This window comes from Tympanuchus pallidicinctus, unplaced genomic scaffold, assembly GCF_026119805.1.
Source record: "Tympanuchus pallidicinctus isolate F22 unplaced genomic scaffold, pur_lepc_1.0 scaffold1, whole genome shotgun sequence".
Taxonomy (NCBI): domain Eukaryota; kingdom Metazoa; phylum Chordata; class Aves; order Galliformes; family Phasianidae; genus Tympanuchus; species Tympanuchus pallidicinctus.
In genome coordinates this window covers 43,965,598-43,990,171 of record NW_026294618.1, presented here as the reverse complement: position 1 = coordinate 43,990,171, position 24,574 = coordinate 43,965,598, and the positions used below count along the sequence as shown (strand labels likewise).

Sequence of the window (24,574 nt, the reverse complement as noted above, 5' to 3'; positions counted from 1 at the left end):
GCCAGTAAGCTGTTTTAGGGTTGGAATGTCCTCCTCAGACTGGAAGAGCTGAGTCTGTTCAGCCTCAAGAAGAGGATGCTCAGGTGGGATCTTACCAGTGTGGAAGAAGAATTAAAGAAAGTTAAGCTGTCTGGTGATGCTACAAGAGGCAATGATTGTAAACTACATTACTGTAAAGGTAGCTGAAGACTCGCACAGGTTGCCTGGAGGGTGTAGAGGTTCCTTCGTAGAAGCTCCAAACCAAGCTGGCTGCAGGCCTGAGTAACCTGCTGTAGCTGACCTGGCTTTTAGCTGAGAAGATTGGACTTGGAAGTGTCCTGAGGTCCTTTCCGAAGTCAGCTATTCTGTGATTATCGAGTTCTATGTCACAGATGAAATTATATGTAGAAAATGCTGCTTGAAGAATCTTGTAACATTAGAGATAAAATACAAGTCTTGTGAGTTGTTTTGATAATTCTGCTTTATCTGCTTAGATTTTAACTCCTATCTTAGCACAACTTCTGATATTACACAATTTATTTCCAACAACATAGTTCTTCTGTGCAGAAAAGAACTAACAGAGAAATCAGTGCAGTAATTACTTTTTTTTATCAGTTCTGTTCACTTGACAACTAAGTGCATTTTGCAGTGTATAAAACCCAATCCTGAATCTGAAGATCTATAGAAGTAATTTTAATTTGTACTTGAGTCTCAATCAAGGTTGCTGAGCAGAGGGAAGAATTCTGATGAGGAAACTGAACTGTTGCTGTTCTGATTGGGACGATTTATCTATATGATTTCTGATGAAGATAAAATGACATACTACCTTATGCCTACTACCCTTGCTGCCTAGTTTCTGAATAAGTAGAAGGTGATTGTTCTGCCCTCCAGGATACTCAGCTCAGTGTAGTACCTTTGCTTTGAAGTGCGGATTTCATTATCTTTAAATATTCCTTTAGAGCAAGTATAATCTTTGTCCTGGATTGCAGATGACAGTTGACTAAGATCAGTTGGCAGAAGCCCTTTCTTGCATTTTAAAATTGGCATCATTATTAGTTTACCAATGTTGAGCAATTGGTGATCTATTAGTAGTAATCAACTTAAGGGACGAAGTGCCTAATGAGTAGGTCTTTTTAGTGGTAGATTTGAAGAGTTTTAACTTACAATTAATTAAACTAGGTATGGCCTTTCCTAAGAAAGGAGCATATTTTCCCTTCTCCCCAGTGGTTTCTGAAGGTATAGTAAGGAATGAAGAAAAAGGGAAGTATTCTGAGATTTGAAAAGAAAAAAAGAAAAAAGAAAAGTAATGCAGGAGGAGGTAGTGCTCATTTCTGAAGTGCAGAGGACTGGAAGAGGCTGTGGCACCTGGGACAGTTAGAGATGGGAAAGAGAAGTTGTGGCTGTGGTCAGGAAAGAAGCAATATCTAGCACTCAGCAGGGGTAGGAAGGGGGGAAGCGACTTAATTGGGTCGGGTAGTAAGAAGAATGAATAGATGAAGTAGTGGTGTTTGGTGTGGTTTTTATTTTATCTGCTGGGGGGGAGGACTGGGAAAGGGGAAAGAAAGGAAAAATGTAAAGAAACAAAGTTTTGATAAATGCAATAATTAACTGCAACTTTGAGCCAAACTTGTAACTGTAGTTTGAATGTATTTTTTCAGTTAGATAATAGCAAGTGTTAGAAATCAAGAAGTGAGATTCTGATGTCTGATTCTCAACAAATCCTGTTTAGGCAGACCTTTTCAGGCATTGGGAGTTATGAATAGTGTATTAAAATATAATTAATGTTTGGATGAAAGCCTTCCAGAAGTTCTGTTTCGAAAGTTTATGTATCTTTTCATACAAATCATTTAATGTTTTCAATCTTGTTTAGTTTTATTTTGCAGCTGTTAAAACAATGGGGCAAAAGCTTCCAAGGAATGCCTATTGATGTGTGAGGAAATCTAGATCCTAATTGCCAAACAATTGCTGTGATGTCATGTGCAGATTTTATATGATGCTCACAAACAGCTTGTTGGGAACAACTGTAGACTCATAAAATGCCTATAAGGATTTTTCCTTCTTGTAGAGATTCCATCTATATTGCAAAAAAGCTTGTGATGTAACTCTCTGTGTATATTCCTGTTTTATGTAAATTGCTATACCATAAAATCAACTTACTTTGTGGAAAGAAAAATGTTTTTGCAGACATAGTTTTTAGCATTTATACACAAAAACCAATCATAGTTCTGAAAGTCTCACTATATGTTAAAAAAGCAACTCTTGGCTCTACATTTGCATACTAATATTTGACTTAGTTTTTTATAAGCTCTACTGGCAAAAGTAGATCTTGCCAGATTTTTTATGTATATTGTAAACATCACCTAGTATAATGTTTTCCTGTGGAAGAAAATCTCACGTTCTGGTAAAAAAGAAAAAAAGGGAATGCAAGCACAATAAAAGATTACAATTCTTATTGTGAAACGTCAGAGTATTTCATGATTTTTTTTTTTGAATTGTGAAATTGGCAACTAGGCATTAAAACCAAATGTTGGCAAAAGAAACGTCTGGTAATTGTAGCTGTGTAAGGATACTTTATTTTAAAGAACAACTGTTTCAACAAAATAAATGTAGATATTTTTATTGTTCCTAAAAGTAATAATCAGAAGTAAAGTCAATTAAATGTTCTGCTTTTGGTTTTCCAGAAACCAGCAAACATCCTGGTAATGGGTGAAGGTCCTGAAAGAGGAAGAGTCAAAATAGGTAAACGTTTTGAAAAAAAAATGTACTAACTAAGATTAGTTAGTACAGCATTGTTACTTAAAAACAAATACAGTACATTAAGTATTTTTTATGTTGTTATCATCAGCACGTGTTTGCAGAGGTCTGCAGCTTTGCTACGCAAAAGCTTTTTGGCTATCAAAGTAGGAAACAACAGTGATGGTTTTTATCCCAAATTTCATTACCTTTGCAGCTCTTCAGCCAGTCATATGGTTCTACAGTTTTCTTTTTTCAATAAAGCATGTGGTAAACACAAAGGAGGAGCCTCATTTCTGTTTGTTTACTGTTGTTGCATTTGAAAATGTTCAATTAACCAGTTTCTATTAATATGCTTCTACTAATATGACTGCAAGAAGAATATGACATATTGTAATTTTGAAAGCAGAAAGATTCAGACAAAGCTTGGGTAGAAGATAAATCACAGATTTGGACAAGATATGACTTTTTTTTTTTTTAATATACATCCAGATTTTGTGCTTTTCTTTCTGGCATTTCTTAATGTTGCTTACAAACTTGTTTTTAGAGAGAATTTTTGATGTATATGAAATCAATGCATACATTTAAAATCCATCTCTGTAACAGTGCACACTAGCAAATTTCACAAATTACTATTTACTCTCCTTCTCTGAAGGAGAAGAATGCAAAACAATCTATACTACAGTCATTTTGTTTTTGCGCTTTAGATAAACGTATAGCAGTCACCTGAGCTGTCATTTCAGTACTTTGCTCAATTTTGTATGTAAAAGTTGAAGAGAAAGGGCACACTAGACTTAGAGGCCTACTCTTTTTCGATTTTCATCTCAAAGCTCCTTTCTGACCCTATTTTTCACAGTAGTTCTTATTTCATCTACATTGCCCACTTTGGATGTGATTATGTGGCTTTATCTTCAACTCCACTAGTTAGCTGAAAGAGCAGACGGAGGGGAGTGGAGGGACTGAGCTCTGTCACCTCTGTGGTGACAGCAACAAGGCCTGAGGGGATGGCATGGGGCTGTGTCAGGGGAGGGTCAGCTTGGGGAGGGGGGTTAAGGGAAAGTATCTTGGGGGTTAGGGAAAGGTGGTGGAATGGAACAGGCTGCCCAGGGCAGTGGGCACAGCTCCAAACTGACAGAGTTCAAGGAGTGTTGGGGCAACACTTAGACACAGGATTTGAATATTGGTCCTGTGTGGAGCCCAGAGTTAGAATCAGTGATCCTCATAGGTCTTTTCCAACTTGGGATGTTATCTGATTCTATAAGCATTACCAGTTTCTTATCTTATGCTTCTGTCACGGATTTATTTAAATAAGAGAGTATCTGTATTATTTATAGTTTAACAGTATCATCATGGAAACACTTGCATATTATCCTTCCTAGTCTTACAAAGGAAGTAAATGAAATGTACCCTAAGATGAATTTGGCCCGGTATTGCTATGAGTGATTTGATTACTTAGAAACTTGGATTTGTGAATTCTAACAATTTTGAATTTTAGTCCTAATAGTTTTTTTGCAATGTTTAATTCTGGCTTGCTCCAGCAAGAGTAAGATCTTTTGTTTTGTCTTTTCTAGCTGATATGGGCTTTGCCAGATTGTTCAATTCACCTTTGAAGCCGTTGGCAGACTTGGATCCAGTTGTGGTGACATTCTGGTACAGAGCTCCAGAACTGCTACTTGGAGCCAGACATTACACAAAGGCTATTGGTAAGTTCTTCTGTTTAAGTTTTCTAAAGGAGGATAGCCTTAGAGTAGACGTGGCAGTCAGCTGACTAGCTAGTTCTTTCTTTTTTCTTTTTTTTTTTTTTTTTTTCCCCTTCCTGAAGTAGCTGTAGGTGGAGAATGATCCAATCCAGTACCCAGGCTGAAACTCTTTGAAGACTTGGCACTTGTACTGAAAAAAAAAATATATATATATATATATATACAACTTAAAGTTAATGTTACACATATAAAATGTGCTAGTTCTTTGTTGTTACTTTTTTCTAATAAAAATACTGTTTACATTGGTCTACATAGTTTTCTAATGCAGGCTTAGTCTTCTAGGATCTTTAAAAAGGAAAGACCTACGACAGTTTTAAGTGGCTTTCATCTGGGGTACTTGATGTCCAGTTGCTGCTGTGAAGTGTATGGTTTGATAAGGAGAGCCTCATACATTGTATACACTCTGCAGATTCACTCCTGAGATCTTCTAGTATTCCACGTTCAAGAAATGCTGGTAGCCAGGCCTTTGTCTTCCTTGCCACTTAGTAGGTTCCATAAGCACAATCAGCCTCAGTGCCCAACTATTTAGAGAATAAAAACACTACAGTGCACAAGAGGTATCTTGTCTGTGTGGTTAGGTTAATGTATGGGAGATATTGCTTCCTCTGCAGTTCTTTTTCTGTTAAAAGGGATTTAATTTCCCATATGTATGTGGAGGTGGCTTTTTTTGCAGTTGCAGGCATCTTCCTGTCATAGAAATTTTTGGAAATACTATGTGGGCTTCTGATCAGAAAAAGACAATGTTTGCCATGATCAACTAGCATCTTGGTGGAATGTTCACTTGTGTAAATCTGCATTTTTAAGTAAGGTCTCACGGACTCAAACAACTCCTCCTTATCAAACTGTATCCTTATGCACCAAGAGTACTGAAAAAGTTTAAAAATTGAATGAACTGTCATCTGACTTCTTTGATGTGGACTTTCACTTCAGATTTCTTTACTGCTCTTGTCTGCCATTTAGAATCCAATGCAAGATGATCTGAGCTGAACAAAATGCTTGTTTGTTCATCTTGCCTTCCAAAATGTGCAGGAACCATAAAAAAGGTCATGAGGGTTTCTTCGTAACTATGGTCAAGGAGCACAGTTCAGAAAGGCTTTCATCATCAAAGCTGTATGTTGCACTTTTTGGCAATGTGTAGATTCAGTCTTGCAAGCAGCTAACCTGCATTTCTATTCTTGGACCAAATTTGTCAGCCTGAAAAAGTGAGTAAAAAAAAAATGCTAGAGTTCCTTTTCCTCTTCTGAAACGAAAATCTTAACTCTTAAGATAGCAATGTCTACATTAGCAAGTAGTGTGGGACAATACAAGTATGTCCATACTAGTTATCTGGGACCCACTTTAAATTCATTTTGGAGAAAGAGGGAAAGAGGAGTACTTTGAATTTTCCCTGGTGTGATACAGTGGACTGCTGCTCATTAGTGACACATCTTTTGGTTTTAATTTAATCTCAAAAGAGTGAAGTTTGTATACTCTGAGAGATGTTTGGGGGATAAGGAATGTTTTCCTTAGGTTTAGTCAGAACCTGTTTTGTTTCAATTTATGCCCTAAATTTCTCATTGTCCTGTCATGTACTACAGTAGCAAGCCTACTATATAGTCTCAGTCACCTCTCCATAGGTACTGAGTGGCTACTTAGTGGTCTGTCTTCTGTCTGAAAAGGTTCCTGTCCCTCAGCTTCTCCTCCCATGTCAGCTGCTTCAGATCTCGAACATCCTAAAGGCTGTTTGCTGACCTATCTGCAGTTCTGTCTCATATTCAAACCACCAAAGTGGCCCAAGTGTGATCTACGAGCATTAAATAATGGTGGTATCTGTGGTGAATCTACTGGCTGTGTTCCTGTTGATACAGCCGAAGATCTTATAGATGCTTCATTACTCTATTGTTTCATGGTTATGACAGCTAAGGCTGCCATTGATTATCACATCCTCAACCAGTCCTTCCTTCTTTTTTTTATTAGAAGATTCAGGAGATGACATGTAACATCTGTGTGAAGAAATTTACCTCAACATCTTCCAGAAAACCTTTGCAAGGTCCTTGAGATGAGTGTGTTCACATCCTAGTTATTCTTCCTGATGCTATAGTCTGTTTAGCTCTTCCCACAACTCCTTTTGCTGAGGTCTTAAGTTATTTAGTTCTTGCCCTGGGGGTTCTGCATCCTATAGTAGGACAGAGGAGTCCCTGTGAAGTTGTAGAGGGTGATGGTACTTCAGAGAGATCTACTTTGGCCTATTTCTAAGAATTTTATTTCTTGTATTAGACCCACACCCATGAATCTCCAATAGGGATATGAATGGGTAGTGTACATGGCATGCAGTGTGAGTACTGAGGACATTCCAAGTGGTTTGGCTAACAAAATAAAAAATGTGGAAATGGAAATGAGAGAAGTAAGGTGAGGTTTGCAGGTTGAATGAAAAATTAGAGGAGCGTGTAACTGAAGAGGAAAGAAAGGTGTATGGATGTGATCTTCCCTTTGAGGTAAAGGGAAAAAGTTGGTAACAAAATGACAGCAGTGATGTTTGTGCATTTCATGAGTCCAGACTTGTGTTTTGCTTCTAGCCTTGCATGCAACTATAACAAGGCTGCCTTAATGAGCTCATCATGCTACTGAGAGTTGCAGGTTAATATGTGAATGTTTTTGGCAGAGGTACAACTTTTAAAGCTCTATTAAATCTCTGTGCAATAAATAAAATTATTTTTAAAATTGCATAATCCTCAGGAGCTCTAATGCATCACTTTTAGTAATCACTCATAAATTATGTAAGATCCTCGTTTAACTGCTAATCGCTTGAATATATTAATTTAGAATAAGATTAATTTGATACACCAACTTATGAAAAAGTAAATTTTGGTGTAGCTTCTAATTTTACAGAGCTATTTTCATATGCATTCTGTATGATATAATTTTGTGTATTTCATAAATATTAATAAAATCAGTCTAAAAGCACCATCATATCAGCTTTGGTCTGTTCTCTTCAAGTTTTGTCCTTGAGAAATGCTTTTTTTTGAATTTGCTAGCAATGCATTCTACTCTACTGCAGCACGTTGAACATTGTAGCAACTGTGCTGGGTGTAATTCAGATGTATGCTTAAGTTTCTACTGATTTGTCTTAATGTTTTTTGTTTACTTTCTGTATTCTGTATCTCATACTTTTTTTCCTTATCGTAGCTCCATATATAATACGCATACCAGAGAGTGTGCTTCTGAAATTATTAGCAGTATATTCATAACACCCTGGACACTGTCTACTATAGACTTATTTCTTTCTGTTCTTGGAATATGCTTTCTTGCACATAAATAACCCTTGTGCATGACCAAAGAATGAAAATGGAATTTGATTTTTGTCTCAGATGTGATTTTTTTTTTTTTTTTTTTTTTTTTTTTTTTTTTTTTTTTGTGTGTGTGTGTGTGTGTCTTCTGAACCTGGTATTAGTTACATTTTGTAGATTTGACTTCGGGAAAGAATTGGGCTCAGCGTGGTCTGTTGAGAAAGAATTAGGTATTACATAAAACAAGTCAGAAGCACATTTCATTTTTTAGAGGTAGTTTCTTACTATCATTTTTTCCCTATGTTTAACGTGTCCCTTCATCCTTATGAAAGATTGTACTTCTCATTTATTTGCTGGCTGAACAAGGAGTGGTTCATTGCAAATATCATATTTTGAGGGGACGCAGGTGTCAGGAAAATACTGTTGCTGGAAACATGGAAATAGCTTTTGCTTTCTGCATGTTGAAAGGGTAGTAAAAAGCCCATGTTAGAGTCATTCGTGTGGAATAATATTTAGTTTCCTGAACTGTGAACACTTGTAATCTAAGCCCTACTTGTTAATAAAGTTTCCTATATAATCTGCTATCACAGTTACAAGCAACTGACTTACAAGATGAGTACAGATTGGGAAAAATGGTGTTGAGGAAGCCAAAAGTTACTTTCTGTTCTGTTACCACAGTGTAAATCTATGCTAAATTTATTGTAGCCTGCGGAGGCCTTGGTCTGCATTTCCAGCACCATAATTCAAAACCAGAATCTGTTTCCATGTGTTCATCTGATCTTAATATTCTAACACAGAAGTAAAACATGCAAAGAAAGTCACTTTGAACAAACTTCATGTGAAACCATGTAACTGGGAAAATATAAAATTTTTGTGATTATGCTGACATGAATAAAATAACTGAACTTTCAGAAAGTTTCCAGCACAATAGGAAAGTGCTCTTCTACTCAAAACACTAAAGAAACAAGGTTGAAGTGGCAAAGACTCCTGTACTACAATTTTCAGTAGAACTAGTAAGAACTTCTAATTATAGGCTTTTGGGAACGCATGGAACGTTCTCTACTCTGCTTCATTGTTGGACATCTTAGAACAGTGTATCAAGGAAATCACACAATTAAAGCTTCTTTTCTATCAAGTTATAGCTTGTGTAGCCAGGAGTGCTATCAAATAACGTTATCTTACTTCTCCTTTCCACCTGCCTTAGCTGAAGAAATAGTGTATGTGATAAATGTTATTACATGGCTTCTAAAATTTTATCTTGTTTGGATTTTGTTGGCAGAAGAGTTTTTTCAGAGTGATCCTTCAACAATCCATTTAGTATGAGAAAAAATCTGTTCTGCACCAGAAAAGGAAGGGGTTGCTTATTTAGAAAAAATAAATCTGAGAACCAGAAGTGTCTCTGTGAGTTAGTTAGCCCGATTTGGTTAATTATCTTAATTCACTTGCCTAGCTTGCAAGTCAGTAGGAATGTTAGCAATGGCCATGTGAGAACTGCATTTTTGTGCTTGAACAAGATTTACATGTGGAAAACTTGTAGTTTAAAACTTGGGCAGTGCACTGTCACCTCATTCTGTTTCCAGACAAAGATATGGATATGAAAGCTGGAAATGTGTAAAAGATATAGCCTGTTATCAAGTGCCTTTGAAAGTAAATGTCCTAGGAAAATGTTAAGCGTGTCAAGGGGAATTAGTTTATAATAATTGCTGAGGTCCATTTGATGTTTAGCAACTTAGTTCAACTTTATGCAGGAAAGAAAAAAGGGAGAAATATCTGGGGTGTATTATGTAGGATTTAGGATGGAAATATGTACATATGTGCTCCATATTGCCTGTACATCAAGTCCCACACATTCTGAATGCTTCAGCTGTACTCACTGTGTGTGCACAGATTGTTGGCATGCTAGCTGTGCTGTGATGCCTCTGGAAATCTTGGACCACTGCCTCAGCTTCTTCTGGATCTGAGAGAGGGCTGGTGGGGAGAGTTACGACCTATCTGAAGAATCTGATAAAGCTGAAGTTGCAAATGGAGCCAACCAGAAGACTTCGGGGGGGGGGGGGGGGGGGAATGCACTGGAGGTTTCACACCTGTGGTCTGTGGACCCATGGGAGCAAGGGGAGTGCTTCGTATGTACCTGAGATGGTTAAGAGTAAATCTGTAGCCAGAATGGCAGTAACTTCTCATTGCTGCATAGAGATCTGCATTACCTTTTTTATTTCAGGAGGCTAAGGGGTTGTTGGAAAGCAACAAAAGAAATGCTAAAGAAGTTGAGTAAATACTGATTTATGCACTCTGAAAAGGAAACTCAGGATACACCAGGAAGGGAGCCTTGTTCCTGCCCAGGACTATGTTATATGACATGGGAAGTAATTGGATTCAAGTAGTATTTTATCGTGAACTTGTTTTGGCGTATGGTAAACTGATCTCATTTTGATTGTCACAGCAGTTCTTTTTCTGAGGAGCAAAACCTTTAAATACTGAAGATTAATTGTTGCTCTTTTATCTAGTTATTGCAGGTGCTAGATGACCTACTGCTGCTTTTTTATTTTGCTCTCTAAAATACTATAAACGTTTATTCTTTTAGAGTAATAACTTGCTATACTCCACAATCTTATTGTAGCAGTCATCAGAAAGTGTAAATTATTTATGATTAGGTCTTTTAAATAGAACATTTTAATGCAGCATTAATTAGTATTTTATGAAACTTGGGAAGTTGACAGCAACTCACAGGATATAATCCACAGGATTGTTGGACTGTTTGACACATTTGAACTGTTTCAAGATTCAGCATTCCATTTTGCTAATTGCTCTATTGCCCGCTCTTCTCAAACGTATTGATGTCTGAAAGTAAGCTGGTAAAGCCTGTAGCTGTTTTCAGTTCTGGAGAGTCTGGTATATGTGTTCAGATGTATACTAGCTTAAGAGTTAGGAGAATAAGAACTGTGACTCACAATGTAGTGGGTCAGACCTGTCTCCAATGTAAATCCAGGGGAAGTACTCTAATGTGGGGCAGTGAAATGTTATCTTGCAGTACAATAAGCTGGGTCTCAGAAGACTTAGATTTAAATGCGAATTCAGTCCTACGTGTTGAATATAGCTTACAGCGCGTCATTTAACCCATCCCATGTGTTGCTTCATTATCTATAAAATGAGAATATTACTTAATACTGCTATCCTGAAGATAAAATCAGTTAATAGGGAGCTCCAGTAAGTGTTATGGATTTATATATATATTTTTAAAGTTGGTGACTAGATTCACTTGCCTGAGAACCTAGGATGTAATTTAGCATCTGTTATTAAGAATACACATTATGGACCTCACACCTTGAATCTGCCAATTGTTCTGATCACTTGTAGTCACCCCATACTTTTTCATGTGTTCAATATTTTCTTCTCTTGCAAAGTGTTTGAGGGGACGCACCAGATACTTTTGGTTTTTATCAGTACTTTGGCAGATTTTGTATTACATAGTAATTATTATTACTTAACAGGGATTATTTTAAAGAAGGAGAAATCAAATAACCTAAAGAACACCTAGAATGCAGAATATCTTCTATAGCAATAACTCTGTTGATAAACCACTTTGAGCAAGAGGTCCCTACGAAAATCCATCTGTACTTAGCCCCATGTACATAAAGAGCCAAACAAAAAAACCCTCCTGCCTACAATAGTGTTAGTCCTGTTTTTTTCCTTCTAATTTCTTTTTTCCTAAGAGTATCAATTTTATGTTCTGCCCAGCTGCTGATACTCACTGGTCTTTGTAACAACAAGCACGTTCTTCCCTTGTATCTCACTGACTTTGTCATTTACTGGGCAGGTGAGCTTTGGACTGATTCTCCAGCCTCCCCAAGTACCTACTCTGGGAGCTCAGTTCGAAATATGATTTTGAGTGGTAAGACAGGAGTATTCCTTGCAGTGTCTTCCGTAGTCCAGAGCGAATAATGGATGCTGATGTGGAAGTGGAAAATAAATGATGACGTGAGAAAGCGAGAGTCAGCATTTGAAGAAGTCTAGGAGATACTTTTTGCCCAATGTCTCTTCATGCTCATTCTGTACACGTCAGGGTAAACTGTGATTCTTTGAGAAATACTGCAGATACATTGTTCCTTTTGTATATTAACAAGTGATTGGTTTGATGCATAAGCATCATAAGGATACTTGGAACTTCAATTTTTCTTCTTTTACAAGACTGATTTTATTTTCTTAAATGAAACATGAGGTTACCCTTTAGAAATCCAAAAGACTGTCTGTTACAAAACCTACTTCTGTAAATACTTCATGCTAGCCAAAAAGTGTAGTAATGAAGGCTTTTAAAATGCTGTGTTTACTACTGGATCTAAAAACCTCACTTAAGTTGGGTGTAGTACTTGTTTGAAACCCAAGTATCTGCCATCACAACAAGGTGCAGTTGAATATTTCAGCTAGTTCATCAGTTTGATCTTGAGGCACAATTATTTCCGTGATATCAACTGAAACTTTCAACACTGCAGTACTGATTCAGTAGAATGACTTATTACTGGGACAGCTGGGATTGCTTCACAAGTAGACTTCTTGGCAATGGCTATGACTGACAGCAGAATTACATTTCACAGCCATTTATTTTGTTGCTTATCCAATATAGTTGCACATAATTATGTAGGAGTTATTCTCACTGCCTGATTAGAAATAGCTTTGAGCTTGAACTCCTTAGTAACAGAAGTGTTCAGATACTGTGAAGTGATCTGTTGAGTAGGAAAAAAAAGCCTCTCTGCACATCTAAGAGGCAAGATTTCTTTGTGCATATTCTCTGTTTACTGAAGTAAGGTGTAGGCATTAAAAACTTAAATAACTCCCAGAAAAGATTGACTTGTGAATTGGAAGAGGCCATGCAGGTACCCTTCATGCACATCCTTTGCACTAACTCAGACTCCTAGACAGGCAGGCCTTCTGTTCATCTTATGTTAGTTCTAGGAGTTGACCTGCCAGACCTAGTAAAAATAGTTGTAATGGTTCTTGACACAAGCCAAGTGAGAGTACACAGCAGAATATAGACTCATTGTCCTTCTGTTTGTAGCATAGAGTTAACATCCAAAGAACTCCAGTGTGTACAAAACCGCTGGCTTCTTAAGATATTCTGCTACAGAATTCTACATTTAGTTAGGCATGAGAAAAAAAGTGTATTTCTTTTGCAATGAACGCGTATTGATGCCTTCTCATTTATTACAGTTCAGAATAGCACAGGAAATAGCAACGATTTTCTGATGTGCTGAGCTATTTGTGGTGTATAGATTGTACAGTACTAAAATGGGGAAAAAAAAGAGGAGGGAGGGGAAATTAATGGCAAAGCATCATAATAAGGAATCAGGAGTTTCTGCCCGCCCAGTCCTACGGTTAGGTGATACTGTTGATCGTTATTTGCATGTGATAAAGTGAATACTCAAAGGTGTGGATGTTCCCTGGAAAACTTTGTAAGTACTGTTTTACCAAACAGCTGTGAAATTTGCCAGTTCTTAATTCCTTCCTCACTGTAGGAAGAAACGGTAACAATTTCTGTATTAGTTATGCCTAGCACTTGGCAGCTTAAAAGGCTCTTGTGATCTCCGTGATGGAAGCTTTCATACTTCCATTACTTGCTGTATTTGTTTGATATTTGGAAGGGGGCATAGCCCTTGAGCTACAGAGCCTTGTGTGCTTTTGATGAGTTGTCACTAAAAGAACATTTCTCTTCTGCTTTTGTTTCCCTGAAAAGCTTTGGCATCCTGTCAAAGTAATGCTCGGGCCCTGCAAGGTGTGAGCACTGCAGTTGCTGGAACAAAAGCAGCAGCACATGCATTAGTGCATCTTGGAGGTACCAGAGCTGTCATAACAGTAATAGCCCTCTGCCTTCTCTGATGCATCCAAAGGCTTAGCATTAGGAAAAAAGCACTCCCTTAAGTATCACACTTCCTCACCAGAACTCAGCACTAGTCCCAGTGACCTAATTCTCTGTCTTGAAGTGACATTACCTATGACTGGAACTCACCATGTTTTCTGGAAGAGGAGGAGGTAGAAGATGGGCCAGCTTTCCTGCAGCTGTTGTTCTGTTCTTTCTTTCAAGAATGCAAGCCTACTCTACTGCTGGCTGATGCAGTTAATCTGTAGTTTGTACAGTAGCAGGCTTGGAATCACAACTGAAGAGGTGTGTGTGTGTGTGTGTGATTTGATGGTAAAAACTGATGGGATCTGGGAAGACAAGTGCTGAAAATTCTTACAGGTTTGGTTTTTGTCCTGTTTTGTTGGTTTTTTTTTTTTTTTTTTTTTCTTCTAAAGGCAACTATTAGGAACTTAGAAAAATAGTTGCTAGTGCTGGTGAAAGTTCAATTATTGTGCTTTATAGTACAGTTGCTGATAAGGTTGTGTTGAGAATGCCTTTTTTATTCTGCGTATGGGCTACATAAGGAAAATAGGAAGTTGTATACAGAACTTTGAATGTAGAATTTACAAATTTTTGAAATGCGAAAGTCTACAAATTAAATATTTAAATTCTTCTAGGTAGAATTTTTGCTTACATTTGTATTTTCACTGCAGGAGAGGACTTACTAGAGCCTTCCACCCTACTGCCACCCCCCCTATTAAGTCTATTGTACCTATGTTGTCAAATGCACCACAGTAATTTAAGTGTGGTGTTGCATGTTAATGTCTAAATGCACGAATTAATGTGTCTAATGCACAGCAGAAGCCTGAAATATGATCCCAGGATCTTTGTTTCATGCAGATACACTGGAGAATAGAAATTTAAATGGGAGAATAAATATTTTGACAACTTAAAACAAGTCTTTGTAGAGAGACCGAAGAAATCGTGGCCCACCAAAGTCCTGCAGAAAATTGCGGTCAATTTCACTGAACTCAGAATTTCATTCAAGTTGCTTCAAAATTTGTGATGTGTTGTCACTGAAATTCATTAAATTCTTAGGACAGATGTGAGAAAAGGGCATCCTTCAGACATCAGTGAGGTACCCTTTCTGTCTGCAGAACATTCATCTCAGAAATTTTACAGCATAAACTTTGTTCTTCAGGCAAGTTCTGTTGTGATGCTGGTTGTTAAAGGCTAGTAAACATTGCTGAATTTATCATCGATTTCTGGCCCACTACATTGACACCATTTTTGCTTCCCTTTGAAAAAGCACGTTGCACATAAAACTTTATGCTGTTGTCCTTTTAGTTGCCCATGTTGTGCACAACACTGCAATCTCAAATACTGTGTTTAGTTTGCGATACCTCACTACACGAACGTTGAGTTGCTGGAATACATTCAAAGAAGAGCAGTGAATCTGATGAAGGGTCTAGAAAACAAGATAGATGATGGGTAATTGATGGAATTAAGATTATATAATCTGGGGAAGGGAGGCTGAGGGGAAATCTCATCATTCTCTACAGCTAAGTGAAAGGAAGTTGCAGCAAGGGAAGCGTTGTTATCTTTTCTCAAGTGACAAGAGGCAGCTTCCCCTGGTACATCTTAAGTTGTATCAAAGGAAGTTTAAATTGGGTATCAGGAAGAATTTCTCTATAGAAGATTGGTTAGGCATTGGAATGGGCTGCCCACAGAAGCAGTGGAGTCCCCATTCCTGGAGGTACCTAGGAGACATGTGGATGTGGCAATAAGGGACATGGTTTAGTGATGTGACTTGGTAGGCTGGGTTGAAATTTTTTCATGCTATTGAAGGTCTTTTCCAACCTAGATGATTCTATGACTAGACAAATCAGTATTTACTTGAGAAAAGAACAGATATGTTGGCCAGCACAGCCTTCTCTAAGGTTTCTGATCTCTTGGGATATTTGTTTTCCTTGTCTTGCTTTGAAATTTGATGAATCTTTGCATGGTAGCTCTTACATGTGACCTGGGTTGCTTTATTTGGGCTGTGATAATGTGATTAACTAGATAAGGATTAGTCTGCTTGTTGCATTAGCCCTTGATGAGAAGCTGTATTCTGGCATCCATGTGGTACTCCTTTCCCTTACCAGCACTCAGGCATGTTCTATGGTCTAGACTTTGTGTTCAAATAAAAAGTCCAAGCTGATTGAGGTAGCGTTGCTATTTAATGAAACTGCACTGATAATGAATTGCAGCAACTGGTTACAGCTGAACAAATGTTTTTCTAATTCTTTAATTTATTTTCTTCAATGGAGTTTTATTAAAGAATGGCTAAGTTATTTATGCATTTCTTTTCATGGATACAGTTAATAAATATAAAGTCTTTGTTTTGTCTTGGTCTTTGTCCTGTCTTCAAATGAAACATTTTAGTTAACATGCACGGAAAAAGATATTTCATTATGAGTATCAGGACTATTGCTCAATATACTGTCTTATTGTCTTAATTTTCTTAAAGAATGTTTCCAAAATACGAAAGTAAATACAGAAATTAGATAATTCTGCCATAGAAAGGAAGGAATATGTGAGTACTTGTCCTTAATCAGCCCTGTATTGGCATCCTTTTGTACTTGCTCCTTGGCCACTGCAGTCAAGTAGAATGGGTCACACAGGATTTTCTCAGATTTACTGGCTGACCTATAAAGCTAATAGTGTTAAAGGTGTTAAAACTGGGATGTAGACAGACATAAAAATATTCTTATAATCTGTGTGTATGTATGGCAGGTCTGCATACCAGCCACAGCAGACCTTCTTTTTTGAATATTTTTTCCTTTTATAAAATCACTCTGTAATAGTTGAGATACACTTTTATAATGAAGAATTCTTCACCGGTGAAAAGTCCTGAACAGGACGTAAGGAAGCTGTTCAGTGAGGAATTTAGGGAGCGGAGTATGATGTGAAGGCCTTAACTTCCAGAACCGGTGAGCAAAACTGGCTTGCACTTGAGCTTGATGTAAAGCTGGGGAAAGTGAGCAGTCTGGTACTCTAGGCGAGCAAATAAAAAGATGAGGGGATCAAGTTAACATTTGAATTAATGAAAACTAACCAGTCCAGTCTGTGGACCTTCAGAAGTTTGATTCCTTCAAGAACATTTCCTGTGTGTATTTTCAGTGCAGCCCACCTCATAATGCCTTTCCTGCTGGGCTCTTTCACTGAGGAAGAAGCCTTCCACCACAGATCGTTTCTGAATCCTAATGGTAATAGAGAGAACTGTAGAAAACAAAACCCTCTGATTGTATCACTTTGGTAAATTGATTAAGATCCTTTTGAGACATCAGATTGGAAAATATGTCATATCCAACACAACTTTGTAAGACCTCTGTGACCTGTGTTTTCAGTGGTTCTGGGGAAAAAAATAAAGTTAAAATGAATATAGTGCGTAGTGCAGCTTTGGTTCAGGTGCAGTGAAACAACTTACCTCTTGAATGAAGTTGGAAGGAGAGAAGAAAGTTTTGCTCTTTGAATACTAAAAATTGTTTATACAATTTCATTGTAAGTAAAGCAGTGTAAGAAGTTCTTGTGCTAAAGATTTATTTGCTCTAGACTGAGAATACATTGTGGCTGAAAATTAATGTGTATGTGTTTTAAGCTTTGTCCCAGAAAAGGCCAATTTCTGAAGGGGGGAGTACTTCTTATTTGGATTAGATTATTTGATTCTATTAGGATGCTATAACCATTAGTCTTATTAAGGAGCACAGACTGAAAACATTTGAAATGGCACCAGATGGGAAGATTTCTAATTGTTGACACATTTTTCTGTAGTCAGATCTGAAGTTCTTGTTTGGTTGACTAAGATGAACAATGTAGTTGGTTAATACCTATAAGAGATGTTCATATTGATGAAGTTCTTAAACTTGGTGAAATTTAACAAGATATTCCTGATAGGAAAAAAAAAAAATATCCATATATTGAAAATAATTACTGTAGATTATGAAAGCTACTTAAAAAAAAAAAAAAAAAAGAGGGGGTTGAAAGTAGACAAATTTGGCAGAAGATCATTAACTCTGAAAACGATTTCAATATGTGCCAAGGATGTGTTCAAGATCAGGTTACAAAGGAGCTGGATTCACAAAGGGAAGACCCTGACCCACTGGAGCTTCAAGGCTGTAAGGCCTTTTCCAGCTGTTTAATCTTCACTTACGGAAATTAAACCTTCAAGTTTTCTATACTAAGTTCTTTATGTTAATTCTTTGAAGCTGCAGGCTACATAGCAAGAAACGTAGAAGTTGAATTCCAGCACTGTAACTTACTAGATGACTTGTCAGAGTTAAAATATTCTCCTGCTTGGCTTGTGTAGTAACTCTTGTTCGATACTAAGTAAAATCACAACTTGGGAGCTATCAGGGTTTATTCCAATGTAACTTTCAATTGTTATAATGGCTTGGTTGTTGGAATTCTTTGAATTTTTGACTAAGATGTGCTCTGTATATTAATCACAGAATTGGGAGTGAGAATTCATTGTCACAGGGATTCTTCTTTCACACAGTTCATCCTATGTGGGAAGGGGCAAAGTTCTGACATTTGCCAAGTTAGGAGCATTAGGGAGATTTCCTGGTTGACTTACTTTCATCAAGAACACTAGTGATTTTTTTTTCTTCAAATGGAAAAGATCAATCTGGACACAGCAGTTATGAGTAGAATAATGAGTGGTGGCACAGCCTCTCTCTCAGTATGTGATGAACAGTGGGTCCTACAGAAAGCCAGGGTACCTAAGGGGGTTACAACCCCATTGGCCTCCAAATGAACCATCTCCAAAAGGGCTTACTCTCTAGTATGAAAATGAGTGAGGAGATACTACGTGCAACTTTTCAAATATTAATTAATTTACGTACTGGAGTATATAACTTATGCCTACTATCCAAGTAAGAATTATTATTTAAGTCTTTGACAACCTCCATTAATATCCTTCTCTCTAAATTGGAAAGATATGGATTTGATGGGTGGAACATTTGCTGGAAGAAGAATTGTTTGTAGAATTGTACCCATGAACCTGTTGGAGTGCATCCAGAAGAGAGCTACAAGAATGATCCAGGGGGTGGAATACCACCCTGTATGAGGACAGGCTGAGAGAACTGGGGCTGTTCAGCCTGGAGAAGAGAAGGCTCTGGGGAAGCCTGATAGCAGCCTTTCATTAACCAAAGTGGGACTGTAAAGAGGGAACAGACTCTTTAGTGCAGTATATTGTGATAGAATAAGGGGAAATGGTTACAAACTAAAAGAGGGGAGATCTAGACTGGATGTAAGGAAGAAGCTTTTACAATTAGGGTACTGAGGCGCTGGAACAGGCTGCCCAGAGATGTGGTGGAAGCCCCATTCTTGGGCACACTCAAGGTCAGACTGAATGGGGCTCTCAGCACTCTGATGTAGCTGTAGGCATCCCAGTTCGTTGCAGGGGAGTTGGACTAAATGGTCTATAAGGGTCTCTTCCAACTAAGTGGATTCCATAATTAATTTGCTGCATTACCTGCTTGAACAGATGAAAACTCAAGAGCTATAAATCTTGTTTTCATGCAAGCAAGGCTTTAAACAAATCAAAGAAAGATAAGAGCCCAAGAAATTGATGTAACACAGAATGAGTTATATCCTGCTGAAATTGTAAAGCCCAATAATGAGAAGTTATCAGACTTTACAGTAAAGAAAGTGGAGAAGCTTATAAACTGGGACACCTCTAAAAGCCCAGTCTCGGTGCTTGTAACATTATGGAAGTGGAACAGACATGCTTTGGCACAGAGAGTGTAACAGCTCTTTTATTCATCCCTTGTGATTCTATTAAGAGATCAGCGCTTTTTTCTTCTGTAAGGAAACTGTATGTCTCTTAGGTGACAAAGTTCAAACACCACTAACAGGAGGTGGGATTTTTGGGTCTCATAATAGTTGCATGCAGGTAACAAAGCCAAGAGGCTTTTGGTGTTCTTTTCATTTTGAATCTACTAAATCAGTCTTCGCTTAAGCTACCTGCTAGGTTTTTGAATTAAGCATAAACTGTTTTCTATATTTATGCTCTTTAATAAAATCCAAAAGTTTTCCCAGGACCATCTAGTTTAACCTCAGTTATCAGGTAAAACTCTCGTAATTGGCAATCTGCATTCATTATTCCAGCAATCTCAACATATTTTTTTGCTGTTATACCCCAGTTACATTGTATTTGTCAATGCAAAAAATCCTTTTTTTCCCCCTGCTAGTAACTTTTTTCTCACTGACAAATTCACACATTCATTTTAAGATGCATAATAAAGCATTCATTTTGTGCAAAACACTTAATATGTTGGTGGTGATCGTTAGAACTATGGTGGTTCTTCTACTCAGTTAAAATTAGGCTATTTTTTCTCTGTTTAAACTAGCCTGCACTCTTTTTCTAAGCATCTGAATCATTAGCCTTATTACTATATATTTGTATATCCATTACCTAGTTGGAATTATTCTGAAAGGCGATACAACTGTTAGGTCAATATATATCTCAATGAGGTGTTAGCATTGTGGTTTTGATGATCAGTTTCATGCCCTTTTAAGCTATGTTCTCACCAAATATCGTGTAGGTTTCATCCATAGCTGTGAATGCATTAAGTGCTGGACTGCTGCTGTACAGCTTGAAACAGAGTTTGAAAGCTTGCTGTGTGGAGGAAATAAAACACTAAAAACATTTCCCCAGGTTTTACTCTTTTTTATGATTACATCAATGCATTATTTTAAAAAATATTGCATATATTATGCAGTGAGACATTTTTACCTTACTGCTATCACACAGATTATTGAGAAATTGTACTGAAATGAAAATCAGAGCAATGAAGTACAGTAACATGAATGTTCTTTTTTAGATATTTGGGCAATTGGCTGCATATTTGCTGAGCTATTGACTTCAGAACCTATATTTCACTGTCGTCAGGAGGACATCAAAACAAGTAATCCTTTCCATCACGATCAGCTGGATCGCATTTTCAGTGTAATGGGATTCCCTGCAGGTAACTGATTTTCATTAAAGCTTTGAGTTGTTTGCACGGATGCGAGGAATCCATCAGTCTGATGGATTTGGAATGCTGACTATTATGGAACAGTAGTGCTGGCCATTACAGAATGTCAAACAACTGTAGTTATTTCTTAGTGTGTATTACTTAATACTCACTTCCAGAATTGTAAATGCTTCTCCTTTTTTTGCCCTCACCAAAGATAAAGACTGGGAAGACATAAGAAAGATGCCAGAATATCCAACTCTTCAAAAAGATTTCAGGAGAACAACGTGAGTAATGATAACGTGACACTGCAGTGAATGAAGCAGATTGGCAGAAACTGGATCCTATTGTTCTGAAACTTTGTTGTAGGGAGGAGAATTTGGGGTGTTTGGGTCCCAAATTGTAACAGCTGTCCTGTTTTAAATTAATTGTTCTGCTTGAATAATATTCTCTTTCTCAAGTGCTTAATAGCATTAGATGAGTGATCATTTCTCTGGAAGGGATGTCATTTAATCTGTGGCAAACACAAAGTTGCTTTAACTTAGCTGTTCAAGATAACTTAATTCATTTTGTGTGAGAAGGAATAGATAAGCACCTCCTTAGTCCTTCTGACCAGCAGAAATCTGGAGACAGTACAGCAGTAGTCAGAAAGAAATGCAATCAATAGATTGTGATGTAAAGCTTGTCTGGAATCTGAAAATTTCCTACTTCTAGTGTTACCAGTTGCTTTGGCTAAATCAAATTAGTGGTGGTGATAGATCAAAGGGTATCAAGGGTAACACAGTCTCTGCTATAATGCAGAGGACAAAGACTAGGGAGTTCAGGATTTTCTTTCTTTTGAGGGAGACAGAATGGTTAACTTCTCTGCTCAGTTACAGCTGGAAACAATAACCTCCTCAATAACAAAGTGCTGTGCACTTTCTGTGTCAGAGTTGCTTTGGAAAACTAGAGTGTAAACTTCAGGTTGAGTTTCTCTGTCATAAGCCAATGTCAACAGCTTATCCATACACTATGAAAAGTTGCATGTTCTATGGAAATAATCTGTATGCTGTTGATACTACTTCTGTTAGTGAAATGCATACTTAGAGCGTCAACTGCTTGATAACTATGATGTGTGTTCTGATAGCAGTTCTTTCTACGGTTTACTTATTAAAGGCTGATGTTTTGTGATTAGTGGTACAGTTCCATATTCTTAATGCTCTGTTATTTCAGAAATGCTTTTGAACAATGTTTTTCAGGTATGCCAATAGTAGCCTCATAAAATACATGGAGAAACACAAAGTCAAGCCTGACAGCAAAGTCTTTCTTTTGGTAAGTACGAACTGAAAATCACTATGATGGTGGGAGTGAAATGTGTTTCTAATATTAATATCTGCATCTGTTCTTCTAACTCATTCTTCTGAACATTGACAAAACAAAGCCATTTATCACTAACTTGCCATTTTTTAGATATGTTTTCTTTGTATACATTCATGTTGAGATTATGCTTAAACTGCCCATGCTCAAGAGCAGAAGCTTTTATCTAATTTTGATCTGCAAGGAACTTGTAAACCTAACCTTACACTTTTCTCTACTACACAAATAGGATACTGAGTAGTACATATCCCTTAGTTCCACATAGTTTCAAAGCTGAAGAGTTCTCAAGCTAAAAACTTGTGTGAGGTAAAGAGAGGAGGAATGGAAAGTGTATCTTTTTTTTGTGTGTGTGTGTGAAGGAAAACTTTAACAGAAGTCTGAGATTACATGAAAATCAAAATTTCTTCAACTCAGCTTACTGGACACAGATTGGAATAATCTTGAGGAAAATTCTAATTGGAAAGACCACAGTTGTAACAATTAGCACCTGAATTTCTCTGCTTTCTGACTAGAGGTGAAAACCACCAGAAAACCTACTTTTATGGAAGGGCAAAGAAGGAAACACTAATTACTCATGTGAACACCAGGTTGAGGGTGGGTGGGCCGCTTTTCCAGAGGAAAATATTAATCAAATCTCTGAAGAGTACAGAACTAGCCATAAGGTGGCAAAAGTGTATATTAAAAAAAATGAACTTTTCATCATGGAGAACTAGGCAGAGTTATTGCAAGATGACCAAAAAAATAGTTGGTAACCTATGTATTCCTCTATATAGCACTGAGGGTGAGAACTGACATTTTTTGAAATCTAAAGGCTGTTTTCTAAACATCATGTAGAAGACTGACTTCTCTTAGCCAAGGTAGTTCTCCCTATTAATAATCAGGGCTGAGCAGGTGTGATTTAGTTGTTGACCACATAGGTGGAAGTTGTTCTTAAATAGGTGAGCCTGCCAGAGCTGTGAATAAGATTGCACAGGTCACGGCAAATAATTTTTACCAAAAAACAGGATATCGTGCCATGCTGCTGACTGACATTGAATGTTAACGTCTGTGTGAAAGTTAGAATGTTTTCTCCCTTGGAAAGTGCATCTTTTGTTGCTGCCCTGGAAAAAGTTACAAGCATTATATTTATAGCTATCCTGTCAGGCCAGCCAGAGTTTAGTTGCTGAGAAGAATGAGACCTAATCTCACAGGCTTTCTATGTTGTGTTAGCAGTTGCTATCCTGTAAGCAAAATGAGTCCAAACTTATATTTTTCACTTTCATATAAACAGTGGAAGCTACAGAAAATCAGACAAAGAAAACTGGCTCACAAGTAGCATCATTGTTAGACAGGGATCTCACTTAGAGTGATGCTGTGCGTGGCACCACCTGGAATGAGGAAACTCATTGTATCATCTGGGTTGGAGGGGAATTATTAAGAGAGTGAGCAGATCACTTTAAACATTCTAGATATCTTTAGATTTTTTGTTGTGGTACAATAGCCTTTTATTTGGAGGACAGAGTACCGTGTTTGGAAGTAGTTTTGTGATGAGGGTGATATATGGTGCAATTTTATTTTTGTTTCTAACTTGAATTAGGAGGGCATTATGTGAGATCGGGATATGTACTGTATAATTCGAGCTCAGTAAAGAAGGAAGGGTGTGCTCCTCCTCTTTCTCAATACCAATTAGTGTGAAATGAGAACCTGTGTGAGTGACAGAATGAGTGGAATTTTGCTAGTGAGAGGGGTGAAGATTTATTGTTTCTGACTCTAAGAGAAATGTAGTCCTGATAATATTCAGTCTCTCCTGACACATTTTTCCTATTGTGTTGTGCTATAGAACAGTATGAAAGTTATATACATCACAAAAAAAAAACCCCACTGTTATTTAGAAATTATGCTTCATAAACATGTAATAGCTGAATTTAACGTTGCTTTAAGACAGTGTATCAGCCTTACCAATTAATACAATTAATACTTAGCAATTAATACTTAAGGGCAAGCTGCCCTTAAGCATTTCTTATGTGAGAGACGTTTGCGGCCATAGTGTTCTGTAGCTCTTGGGAGCATGTGCTCTAGTTCTTGGGAAATTATAGTTTAGGCTTGTCTGGGCAAGCCACGGATAATTCAACAATTATGTAAGTTGCAAGTTTGGAAAGTGATAGTTTGATAAACTTTTTGCTCATTTTACTGTTTACAGCTTCAGAAACTTCTTACTATGGACCCTACAAAGAGAATTACCTCAGAGCAGGCTTTGCAGGACCCTTACTTTCAAGAGGATCCTCTGCCTACATCAGAGTATGTATTCTCACTTCTCTGCTCTTCAAGGAGGTTGTCTTTCTTCTAAATGCTAATCCCTGATAAGAGATGACAGCTCTAAAATTCACAGATGTCTGCATGTGTCACAAGAAGTGGTCGCTCTGGCATGCTCAGTAGAAACTGTTAACATAGACCTAAAGATTCTGTATCTACCGATGCCAGGACTGGCTGTGAGCATTAACCCCCTATTACACAAGTGTTGTAATTCTGAATGTGCTATCAAAGCCAGTATTATTGCAGTATTTAGAGAATTAATTGGCTCCCTGTTCTGTTCTGCCTTGCTCAGCCTTACGGAGCTCTGCTTTCCATTACCTGGTTTCATTGTGCTTCCCCGTAGGCCTAGGGCAGTTC

General features: G+C 37.5%; 1 protein-coding gene across 4 annotated transcripts in view; it reads left to right on the top strand.

Moving 5' to 3' along the window:
• CDK19 (cyclin dependent kinase 19) overlaps positions 1-24,574 on the top strand; it is a 116,864-nt gene that overhangs the window by 79,191 nt on the left and 13,099 nt on the right. For all 4 annotated transcript variants that reach the window (XM_052685806.1, XM_052685792.1, XM_052685783.1 and 1 more), the window contains 6 exons: positions 2,661-2,718; positions 4,284-4,415; positions 20,438-20,581; positions 20,787-20,856; positions 21,808-21,880; positions 24,105-24,202. In XM_052685806.1, the coding sequence (XP_052541766.1) occupies positions 2,661-2,718; positions 4,284-4,415; positions 20,438-20,581; positions 20,787-20,856; positions 21,808-21,880; positions 24,105-24,202 (575 nt within the window). The remainder of the gene's footprint in view (positions 1-2,660; positions 2,719-4,283; positions 4,416-20,437; positions 20,582-20,786; positions 20,857-21,807; positions 21,881-24,104; positions 24,203-24,574) is intronic.